Source organism: Chroicocephalus ridibundus, chromosome 1 (assembly GCF_963924245.1).
Source record: "Chroicocephalus ridibundus chromosome 1, bChrRid1.1, whole genome shotgun sequence".
Lineage (NCBI taxonomy): Eukaryota > Metazoa > Chordata > Aves > Charadriiformes > Laridae > Chroicocephalus > Chroicocephalus ridibundus.
This window is the reverse complement of record NC_086284.1, coordinates 30222939-30235756: the sequence shown is the minus strand read 5'-3', so window position 1 is coordinate 30235756 and position 12818 is coordinate 30222939. Positions and strand designations below refer to the sequence as shown.

General features: G+C 40.3%; 1 protein-coding gene across 1 annotated transcript in view; it reads left to right on the top strand.

Moving 5' to 3' along the window:
- TRPC4 (transient receptor potential cation channel subfamily C member 4) overlaps positions 1–12818 on the top strand; it is a 161685-nt gene that overhangs the window by 107615 nt on the left and 41252 nt on the right. Inside the window, exon 4 of the mRNA XM_063333196.1 lies at positions 8092–8428. Coding sequence (XP_063189266.1) covers positions 8092–8428 — 337 coding nt within the window. The remainder of the gene's footprint in view (positions 1–8091; positions 8429–12818) is intronic.

The following is a 12818-nucleotide window of genomic DNA, read 5'->3' as shown; positions in this document are numbered from 1 at the left end:
CAGAGGGACAATCACTTCCCTAGTCCTGCTGGCCACGCTATTTCTGATACTAGTCTGATGCTGTTGGCTGCCTTGGCCACCTGGGCACTCTGCCGTCTCATGTTCAGCTGGCTGTCAACCAATACCCCCAGGTCCTTTTTCAACCAGGCAGCTTTCCAGCCACTCTTCCCAAAGCCCATAGCATTGCATCGGGTTGTTGTGGCTCAAGTGCAGGATCCGGCACTTGGCCTTGTTGAGTCTCAGAAAAAGCTGGCACAAGCTGATGTGCTCTGGTGCTCACATCCTGAGTGAGCTGGGTAGTTCCCTTAATGACAAAGCTGCAGACAGAGCTGGGGAAAAGTTGGCCCAGTGGTTTGGGTCCAGCAAGAATCATGATTATAATGATGGTCTGCTCCACTTGGACCAGAGTTAGATGGGATGGTCATAAGAAGATTCCCAGCAACTGGCAGAGGAATCAGGGCTTCTGGCCTGAGGCAGAAAACAGATGGTATAACTATACCCAAAGGAGTCCAGAACATGATCCCTAGCTTTAGAAAGGAAAATGTAGTGCTGATCCAGTCAATAACATTAAAGCATTTAAATTGAAATTAAATGTTATTTGTCGTAATGAACCAGTCCTCACAGAGCAAGTGCCAAAATCCACAAATATAATCTTTGGGGGAAGATATAGAAAAGAATATGCAGCGATGTTTCTAGAGGGAAAAATAATCTACCAAATTTAGGAATCTATTTAATGAGGTTGGGACTTGAATCTGTCATTAGTGCCATGCAAATATACTTTTCACAACTAGTAGATGGAGAATTTTGACATCTACATTTGAAGTTAAAATAACTAGAAGAGCTTATGTTTTCACAAATATCTGGGAAAATGTGTAAAATACGAAAAGTAAAATGTTCTAGAGAAAGAAAAATAATCGGGCTTAATTCTTGTTGAACTGGAATACCATCATTGGAAAATGTGCGTGACAGAGCAGCAGACCTGAGAGCTAACAGTTGGCTGTATTGTCAGTACAAAACGGTACAACAGAGAATCTGGCCATGACTTTATAAAAAGTATCACTAAGAAGCTTTATGAGAACCGTTTTCTTTTACGTTCTCCCCTCCAAAAAAGATCTTTAACATTAATCTGTTAGAGAATAGTATCAGGGATAGTTTGTTGTGTTACAGCATAACTCACTTGTGTGTAAATCAAAAAAGAAATCACTTTCCTTTGACAGCTTTCATTTCCAGATGACAAATCACATTTTTTCCTGTTATGTATACTAAACCACCTCTTGATCTCAGAAGGAGAATTTAATTTGGACCTTAGTTTTTGTTAGACTGCTTTATAAGTGTAAAAATGAATGTTCTTTTATAAGCGGCTTTGGCGTTTTTTTTTAATATCTTTGTGTATTTCCTAATACAATGAAATAAATAGTTAGAGGTATTATTGTGCTATGGGCAAGAACTGACTTGACATATTATAATGTATTATTTATAAAAAAATATATTTTAATAAAAATATTATTTCTATAAAGACAACATATAATTAATAGCATTAGATTATTTCTTCGTTATTTCTGTTGATGGAAGGGTATGTATTATAGCGAAACTAAAGATCAGATTTAATCAGCAGTGAAAATTAAATTCTGGCCTATGTGCGTGCTTGGGTATCACTAGAATCAGGCTCTGCTATTATTTATACCAGATTATTTCAGCTGGCACTGTGAGTAATTTCTGATTTTCACTAGTCTCAGGGAAGAGCCAATTCCCAGCATGACAACTAAGAGAATGAATACCAAAACATTTTCAGATGGGTTATGAAGGAGCTAAAGATGTGCAACCAGGAATAATCATTACAGCAAAATCCCTCGCATAATTACAAAATGCTGGAAGCTATTGGAAGCCATTGTAATGTGAAAATATAAACTTGCTGATTGCTAATTATATGGAGACATTGTCAAAGTCGAATAACATAGAACATAATACTGACAGTACAAAAGATACTTTGAATACCTCAGAATGTAGTATCTCCAATTAAGGAAGAAAAAATATACTACAATGAAAATATTTTGGCATAGGCAATGCAGAACTGGCAAATTAATGTCACAGAGTGTTTCTATTTCTGCTAGTCATAAAATATTTGTTTAATTTTTTTTTATTTTTTTTTTTTTACCTCCCTGTTCAGCAGAGGATTTACATGTCAACATAGCTTTACTATGTGGTCATCCTAGATGTAATCCCATCCACTTATACAGGAAGTCTCTTATGGCTTGGAGCATGTGTATTTTCCACCCACTTCTACTATTGCTTTCTGAGTGAAGTCTTTATAATAGTTAGAGTCTAAATCTCTTTTCACGAGAGAATTTTGCCATGAAGACTTTTTTTTTCGTTACAGTAGAGAAGGGCTTTTTAGTGGATAAATCAAAAAGTTAAGTGTAATCAGCATTCAGGATAAATAATAAGATATGTTAATCACAGATAAACTCACTTGACCTGTATAACCGTATGTGACCTGTAAGTAATGTCTGAGACAGCCAATACAGGTGGCATTTACACTGTGAGTCCCAAGAAGTCCTCCCCATTCCGAGTTCCTGTATGTGCTCAAATACTTACTTATTACACATGAAGACAAGGTGAGAGTATACAACACCTTTCCCTCATTTCGTCTGGAGGAAACAGGTCCACTGGACAAGAAGGTACATGCAGTGTGCAACAACAAGCTCCTCATCTCTGGGCAGCTGAGGAACAAGGCTGTAGGGTTCACCATTGAGTATGCATTTCTTGCCATCAGGGTACACCAGCCGTTCCCATTCAAGAAGCTCCCACATTATTCAACTAATGTAACAAATAATGTAATATCACTATCAAACATATTTCACAGCATATGATGAAAATCTCTCAACCACAAAAATGGAGCAAGTAGTCAACTTTGTGAAAATTAATTTGGACATTTTTAATAATGTCATACAATTCCTTGATAAATGAAGCAGAAAAGCGTAACTATAAAATAAGTGTCAGCAAGAGATTTAAGGTAATTTTACAGTTGTCTGAAGAAGACGCTTTGGATGGTTCATAGTACATGTTATATGGCCAATGGAGCTCAGAACCATAAATAAAAGGCTGCAGTGAACAGACAGACATTTTTGTTGCTTCAGGACATTGTTAACTAACCTTGACGACAGTGCTGTTATATAAAAATGACAGCATGAAACCATATATCTGGACCTCTCAGAAATGCAGTATATCATCTGTAGGCACTGTGTTGTGGTATCTGGTGTAGACCTTTGCCTGAAGTACTAGAACTGCTTCCCTATACGTGCAGCTCTTAAAATCACAAAATCATAGAATCGTGAAATAGTTTGGGTCGGAAGGGACCTTTAAAGGTCATCGAGTCCAACCGCCTTGCAATAAGCAGGGACATCTTCAACTAGATCAGGTTGCTCAGAGCCCCGTACAACCTGACCTTGAATGTTTCCAGGGATGGAGCATCTACCACCTCTCTGGGCAGCCTGTTCCAGTGTTTCACTATCCTCATTGTGAAATATTTCTTCCTTGTATCTAGTTTAAATCTACCCTCTTTTAGTTTAAAATCACTACCCCTTGTCCTATCGCAACAGGCCCTGCTAAAAAGTCCTTCCCCATCTTTCCTGTAGGCCCCCTTTAAGTACTGAAAGGCTGCAATAAGGTCTCCCTGGAGCCTTCTCTTCTCCAGGCTGAACAACCCCAACTGTCTCAGCCTGTCCTCATATGAGAGGTGTTCCATCCCTCTGATCATTTTTGTGGCCCTCCTTTGGACCTGTTCAAACTTGCCCATATTTTTCCTGTGCTGAGGGCTCCAGAGCTGGACTGGACATGCAGTACTCCCTGTGGGGTCTCATCAGAGCAGAGTAGAGGGGCAGAATCACCTCTGTCAACCTGCTGGCTGTGCTTCTTTTGATGCAGCCCGGGATACAGTTGGCTTTCTGGGCTGTGAGCGCACATTGTTGGCTCATGTCCATCTTTTCATCCATCAGTGCCCCAAGTCCTTCTCAGTGGGGCTGCTCTCAATCCCTTCATCCCTCAGCCTGCATTGATACCGGGGGTCACCCCAACCAAGATACAGGACCTTGCACTTTGCTTTGTTGAACCTCATGAGGTTCACACGGGCCCACTTCTGGAGCTTATCCAGGCCCTTCTGGATGGCATCCTGTCCCTCAGGTGTGTCAACTGCACCACTCAGCTTGGTGCACTCGATTCCACTGTCTGTGCCACTGATGAATATATTAAACAGTACTGGTCCCAATATGAACCCCTGAGGGACACCACTTGTCACGGATCTGGACGTTGAGCCATTGACCACTACACTCTGGATGCGACCATCCAACCAAATCCTCATCCACCAAACAGACCACCCACAAAATCATATCTCTCCACTTTGGAGAGAAGGATGTTGTGGGGAACCATGCCAAAGGCCTTACAGAAGTCCAGCAAGATGACACAGAATCATAGAATGGTTTGGGTTGGAAGGGACCTTAAAGATCATCTAGTTCCAACCCCCCTGCCATGGGCAGGGACACCTCCTACTAGACCAGGATGCTCAAAGCCTCATCCAGCCTGGTCTTGAACGCTTCCAGGGATGGGGCATCCACAGCTTCTCTGGGCAGCCTGTTCCAGTGCCATATCTGTAGCTCTTCCTTTCTTCACTGATGTAGTCACTTCATCGAAGGCCACTAGGTTGGTCAGGCAGGACTTGCCCTCAGTGAAGCCACGCTGGCTGTTTCGAATCACCTCCCTGTCCTCTGTGTGCCTTAGCATAGCTTCTAGGGGGATCTGTTCCATGATCTTCCCAGGCGGAGAGGTGAAGCTGACAGGTCAGCAGTTCCCAGAGCCCCCCGTTCTACCCTTTTTAAAAATGTGTGCAATGTTTCCTTTTTTCCAGTCACCAGGGACTTCACCCGATGCTGACATAAGTATTTTACCAAAATGCTGACATAGTATTTTATATAATTCTCCGTGCTACACTATTAGTTTCTTCTGATGTGTTTTATGTCTAGTAAGTAATTTTGAAATACATTATGGATGGCACTCCCCCTAACTCTAGCCACATCAAATGTATAGTCTATGTTAGTTTTCTCCTAAAATCAGAGGATCCAACCAGTGCTAAAACTGTCCTGTCACAGTCATAATTTGAAGAAAAGTATGAGAGATAATTTCTTTAAAAATTAAAATTAAAAAAATTGACTCTTCAGCATTTGGGATTTTCTCCACTTACTGAAAAACTTCCCGTGCCTCAGAAAGCAATTCTTGTCTTTAACACATCATACTTTAGCAATACAGTCACAACACAACAAAATCCTATATGGGTATTAGGAGACAAGAAACAATTTTTCAAGCCTGCTCAGAAATACTTTCTATATTAACACTGAAAGTTTTGCATATTAATCTGTGTAAAGTTTAGAACTAAGCAGCCACTGCCCGCCCACTGTGGAGCACCATCCAGATGGTGCAGTTGGGCATCTCCTCATGGCGTGAGGTACCTCTGCATCAGTTCTAGTCTACCCAGCCTCAGGGCAGCCCAATACTTGGTGGATGTTGTAAAGACCAAACTTTTACTTACTTTCCTCTACATTACAGCAAGGGAAATTCATTCATTTTTAGCCATGCTGAGCAAGAAGTAGGCCCCCTATGTCTACCACCAGCCTTTGCTAGCCACTGGAATTTGTTCCTTCACCTGGGTCCCCAACACAATGAGGGCAGCCTACAGGTGTTGAGAACAGAGACACAGACAGGACTTAGGAACAGATTACTTTTAGGTGAGAGGGTATGTAATGGGAAGGATATGTAATGTAATATGAAGAAGGAGAAACACTCCAGGGAAAAAAAAGGAAAATACTTTACGTAGGAACTAGTCCACAAGTCATAATTTTTCACTAGTCAAGCAACGCACTAATCTGTATCTAGCCAAGGAAACTGAGGGGGAAAATTTTGTAGGTAGACCCCTGTTAAAAACTTGGCAAAAACATAACTCAGAAACCATCTGCTCTGACTCCACGCAGGGTCATTCCAGACATTTGTATCTTGAAACAACCACCCTGAAACCTTGAGTATGCATTTTTCCTAATGGAAAAGAACACTCTGTTACTCTTCTTTAAGGCTATTTTCAAGGTATGAGTAAATTTTCTTGTCTTTCACAACAGTCAGAGGCAGCTTCAGTGGTGGTGTCTGGTAGACGAATATGCCTCTGCTAAGGACACTGGCCTTTCATTAACATACACTAGGTCTGAGTTTGGCTCAGGTTAACATTTCTGACAAGATCCAGACATATATAGGAGATGCATGGTGACTCTCATTTCATTCCAAACTAAATAGTAATCCCAGTGATTTCGGAAACTGTTTTAAAAGTTACCTATTAATCATCCCCAAAGGGACTTGGCTCCTGTGGTTATATTATCAAAATAATGCAAAATCCCAAACTAGGTGCATTTGTTTAGAATTCAAATATAAAATTATTTGATGTAAATTAACAATTTTATTATTTAATAAGATAAAGAAGATTCTGCATAGCTTTATTATGTCTTCAGCTAACGATTTAATCCAGTGTATGTGTATATGCATGTGTGTAACTCTACTGGGTTTGCATGGCAAGGTTTTGGTAGTAGGGGGGCTGTGGGGGTGGCTTCTGTAAGAATCTGCTAGAAGCTTCCCAATGCCAGCTGACTCCAAGACGAACCCACCACTGGCCAAGGCCAAGCCCATCAGTGACATTTTTAAGAAGGGGGAAGAAAACACGTGCAACAGCAATTGGAGACAGAAAGAGGTGTGAGAACATGTGAGAGCAAAAACTCTGCACACACCAAGGTCAGTGAAGAAGGAGAGGGAGGAGGTGCTCCAGGCTCCGGACCAGAGTTTCCCCTGCAGCCTGTGGTGAAGACTATGGTGAGGCAGGCTGTCTCTCTGCAGCCCATGGAGGTCCACAGTAGAGCAGATATCCACCTGCAGCCTGTGCGGGACGCCACACTGGAGCAGGTGGATGCACCCAAAGGAGGCTGGGAAACCCATCCATCTGAGGAGGGGGAGTGATAGAGCAGCTTGGTGGGCTCCTGCCATCTAGCCATGGTCAAACCACCACAGTAAGATAAGGAAAATAAGTCTTCTCTTTTTTTTTTCTTTCTATTTTTAAACAAAATGCAACAACTCTGGCTCTCTTTGATGCATATGTTGCTTCTATTCTACAGCTCATGGCAAGTCTAGCATGCAGCTACTTTATGTCCCCTTTATAAAAGAAAGCATTAGGGAAAATAGGAACTAGCGATCAAATAAAAATGACATAAACCCACGGAATATACATAAAGCTTCTTTGAAAAGCTGTCTGAAAAATATTAAGTATTTACTGGGCTTGGGGATTTTTTTGGTGAAATTTAATTTTAAGGATCATATTTTAAAATCTGAAATCACATCATGGGGAACAAACAGACCATAAAACATTGTACAGGATAGGAATATATCCTGACAAGGATTAGTGAAGCACCGGGGAATGCTGGTGCTTAGTTCGTATTGTGCAAGCATTATGTAATGTATCTGTAGGAGTTTTGTCAGTATAAAAGCATGTAAGCCTGATTTTTAGAGAATTAGCAGGGAACATACTGAGAATAGTTTGTTCATGGCAATGGAAGTCAGTTTCACTGTTTACAGATCTCAGTCTTGCTTTTCACTTTCATAGTGACTTCCACCTTGCATTCTGTGAATTCTCCACTAATGTTGCTGGTTGAATAATGGAAGTATTTGTGAACTTATTTTTCAGTTTGAGGTACAACTGTTTTTTTCAGCGTTTGAGGTTCATGTGTTTTACAGTCTGTTGACTCTTTGTGTACTCAACCGACAGGGAAGTCAAGCTTTACTGTGAAAAGTGAATTTTGATGGCTTTGTAGTATACTTTTTGCATTGAAGGAAGGGCAGGCTGACCCAGCCCTGTCTTACTGGTGTTATCAGTATGAGTAGGCGTGCACAGCTTATTTTAATTTTTTTTTTAATCTCTATCCAAAGGTTACTTGTTGTAACATACAAAGCATGGAAATAACTTTACAGAGGTAACAAGGAACTAACTGTCTTCCTTTCTTCTTCTCTCTCTAGTTTGTTGCTCAGCCCAACTGCCAGCAGCTGCTCGCATCCCGCTGGTACGACGAGTTCCCCGGATGGCGGAGGCGACACTGGGCTGTGAAGATGTTGACATGTGTTGTGATAGGACTCCTTTTCCCGGTCTTCTCTGTGTGCTACCTGATAGCTCCCAAAAGCCCATTAGGGCTGTTCATCAGAAAGCCATTTATCAAATTTATCTGCCATACTGCATCCTACTTGACTTTTCTGTTCCTGCTGTTGCTTGCCTCTCAGCACATTGACAGGTCAGACTTGAACATGCAGGGACCACAACCAACCGTCGTCGAGTGGATGATATTACCGTGGGTCCTGGGTAAATGTATTACTAAAGAAAATATAGTGAAAAATGTTTTGACCCCTGTGGTTTTGCCAAGCCTTCCTGAGGCAGGAAGATATAACAGAGAGTTCTCTCATGAATTCTTGACCTGCCAAAACAGGCAAATGGTCCATCTTCTCCAATACCTAGCAAGAGTAGTAGACAACTTGGGAAGAGTTTAAAAATCCACAGTGGCACCACCTGATATATTACATTACGGGATAAAAAAAAAAGATATCAGGGGTTCCTTCCTGTGATTAAGCAGTGCCCTGAAACATACATATTGATATGCTTTTTAATATCTATTTCCTCCAGGTCAGAAATTGTTCTGATTCTTCTACGTGTCCATTTTTTTTCTTTGTTAGTCTACTTTTAAAAAAGGGTCCCTTTGCTACAATAATTATTTTTCATGTATTAGAATGAGGCACAATGTCATTTCTAGAGTGTTCTCACTAACCTTAGTTACCTAAAGTATGCTACTTTCTAATATGACAGACCCACCTATTGCAAATAGTGCTGACCAGCATTTTCAAGTGAGTATTTTCATTAAAATACGCACGCAGAGTATTTTTATCTGTGCAAAACCCTTGAGAACTTGTCACTCAACTTCAAACAAAATATTTTATGTCAGAGGGAATAAGGAAATCCCCTAGCATTTTTAAAATGAGGGGAAAGACTCCCACTCTTTCCTGGTAGTTTAAAATAAAAATTTAAGTCCAGGATTATTGAAAGCCTACTTTGTGTGGGCCATGTCAGCCTTAAATGTCTTCCTGTGTGGTTGCCCAGTCCTATCGGATTAGGCTATTCTAGGTGCTCCTTACCTTCGCATGTCTCCCCTGCTAGATAGTATCTCTCTTGGTGTGCCATGGTGTCTCCCCTGTTTCTTATTTTAGGAAGCAGCACAAGTTGAACCAGAGCAGGCCAAATATATTTGGTCTGGACTGAAACGAAATTGTGGAAGGAGGGACTTAGTAGCCTTCACTGCAAGAATTTAAACTTGATATCTTCATTTAAATTGCCATCACATAGAAAAGTTCATGCACAAACTTTTCTGAAATGTTTTGGTGGTGTTTTGATACTGTTGCCTCTCTCAGAGCGTCCCATTAAGATGCTGTTTTCGTACACTTTTGCAACTTTTTCCCAAACAGCTGGCTTTTTTTAGATCTACCAAACTGACAAGGCTTATAACATCATTGATCATATATAATTTACAATGCTGTGTTGAATTTCTAATACACTAATTGGCAATGCCTGGTACTCCAGAGAAGAATGAGTCAGTGTCTTTTCCTCTATATGTTCCTCAGTAGAGCCCTGCAGAAAGCAGGAGGCAGGGCTACATCTGGCTTTCACTTAAGCAAACAAGCATGCATGACTGAAAACCCTGTGTACACTTACTTGTTGGGAAACTCTGAGAAGGACCTGCCTTCCACAGATTAATTGCTGTCTGAGATAATCCCATGATGGCACAGCGTAACACAGTCCTCACCACCAGCCTTCACTGTGAGGTGTATTGTCCTTCGCTGGGTAAATATTGCTACTAACATTCAAAAAAAAGCCAATATCTAGTGTTATTGGGGAGGAATGAATCAATCTGGCAGGCTGCTTAGGCTTTCTACAGACAAGTCAGACTAATGTCAGTGGGTGAGATTCACATTTAAATATATAAAAAAAATTTCCTCCAGTAATTTTCCTCAGTTTTGTAGCATCAAGAAATAAGAAACCAATATAAAGCTCAATTGTTTTATACATTACTTCCTTGGAAATAAATGCTACAATGCTGGTGAGGAGCAGGGTGTTCTTCTGCGCTGCCCCGTGCCCAGAGGAGAGATTAGTGGCTTTTCTGTCCAGCCTTTCAAAACAGCAGGTTGTCAGTATCTATCCAGCTTTCCCAGTGTCCTGAGGCTGAAGGATAATAAGAACAAATGCATAGCTGACACATGGACCTTGACATGCCAAAGCAGGTTTTATCATTAACCTATCTTTTTAAAGAAAGAAATTTGAGCACAGAGAAAAAGGCACAATCTGAGAAGGGTAAGGTTTCAGTTAAAGGCAGTTCTAAAATTTTGATGGCCAGATCTTCTCCAGAAAATGTGCAGTGGGAAGAGGAAGAACCTCCATTGCCCTCAACCTCTGACACAATTGTTTTCTTAGGAAAGGGTTTAAGTAAGTCATCATACCAAAGCACTTGTTTGAAGAAGCCATTAACCCTGAGAAATATGACTATCAAGATGACTATCGTTTCTAAAAGCAGCATTAATATTTGGAGGATCGACTCACGTGGTCAGATCATGCCAGTACTGCCTGTGCTGAATAAGGCCTTCCTCTGTGAGCAGTACAGGTCAAGTCAAGGGAACTGCTTGCTTAAACAAATATTCATGAGAATGAATAGAGATCAATAGTCAGATACCATGTCGTCAAATAGCTTGTGGCTAAATCTGGACTGTAATGTTCAGATAAACTGTGCCTTCCAAAATCTCTTGTATCTAAACCAATGTATTTTACACACTGATCTCTAGTGGCTTCCTGTAGTTCCGGTTTCACGTTTGCTGGGTTCAGCTTTCAGACTTTGGTTGCTGCAGTGCCTTAGCCCACCCAAATAATAAGGCCTCAGATTCACCCATCATAATCTCAGGCAATTCATGAGGTACCTAAGTTCCCTCTATCATTGAAGGAGACATCTCCATAGGACACTTCAGCTCACAGCGTGTGATGAACATGTCTATTTCATCTTTTTTTTTTTTTTTTTTAAGGAATGAATCCCAGCTGTTTACATATTCACATACATACAAACTGTAGTCTAGTCATCTTTTAATAAAATAAATAGTTTTATTAAGTCCTTATCAATAAGCTAAGGTTCGTTTCCAGGCCACAATTTAGTCTGTCACCTCATCTCTTCAAACTATACAGTTATGCAGTATTCTTAAAAAGCGTAAATGCAACACTCTTGAGTTACAAAAGGGAGCCTGAATCCAGGGTACATAGATATATCTTTGCATTTTTCTGGATGTAGATGAAAAATGTTGAAGTCTGACACAAAACATGACCAAATAAAACCTTTTCCCAAAGCAAAGGTTATCCTGGAGCAGCTGCAGCATGTCCAAACTATTAACATTTTAAATAATAGAATTCTGTGTTTGTCTTTCTCTTAATTCAAATAGCTCTGCATGTAATTTGCATTTTAATAGCTACCTCCCTTAAAATGAAGAGAGGAAGAGGAGCTCTACTTTCCAGGTTTCTCATCAACATGAATTTCAGTATAAGTATATTCCGTAGAATTTAGGAAGTTTCAATATTGTCCATAATGATCTAAGCTCTCCAACAATCAAACAGTAAATAACATTTACCTACTACTATGTGATAGAAGGATGAACGTGCATAATTAGCACATATTAAAAGTGTCACTAGAGTAGGAGGCTCAGAGGAGAAACCTGTATTGGGCTGCATTTCCATGGAGACTATCGATTTTACATTTAAAAAGTCTCTTAGGGAAAGTTCTGCATTAATTTTGTCTTTTACATGATTAAATGATTATACAAGTGGTGTTACAGTATGTGGTGATTATCCATGGAACAGTAAGTCAGTATAACAAGGCTAATGTTATAGCTTTAAGAAGCAGTTGTGGAAAAATCTCTTGGTAAGAGTCAGAATGTCCTGTCCTTGCATTTAAACAAATGAGAAACAATCCTTTGCTAGTAAGGAAAATTATTTTTTCTGTCATATTATTAGTTGTTGATTCAGATCTCCCAAGCATGCCAGATACTTCACATTACGGAAGCATGAGCCTGTTTCCTATACTTGAGAATTCATCGCCACTGAAAAAGAAAAGGACAAGAAAAATAAGAACCCCATCTTATCAATAAAAATAAGGAAGAACAATATTTTCCATCATCAAATTCCCCATCCAGTTGCTAAATGGCCTCTGGGCATAATAACAGTAATGCAAAGGGAAAATAAGACACAGTTTTACCCTCTGTGTACCTTGCAGCAGCTCACGTAAGGGTCATATTGATCCCTGTAGACTTGCCATATCTGTTCTGCTCTAAACCCTAGCTTCAAATGTAACAGTGACCATCCTAAATGTCCTCGCAGTGGGCATTTTGCTCACTAGGGAATGCTGCAAAATTCATAAGAGAAAGCCAACAAACAGACAAACTTGATGCTTAGTAGATGTGGTTAAAAAGTTCCCTGCCAGTTATTCGGGGTGGCTGCAGCAAAAAGAACATTTTATAGGCAAATTTGTTTTGATGAGTTTTTTGCTCTATTATGGACATCTTTAAATGTTCATCGCAATTATGTTGTTCAGAATAGTGCCTGGAGCAGGAATGCAGCCTTACTGGATCTCTTTAGCAATCCGTTCCCCATCCTTTCTGTCAGTGGTTTATACTGT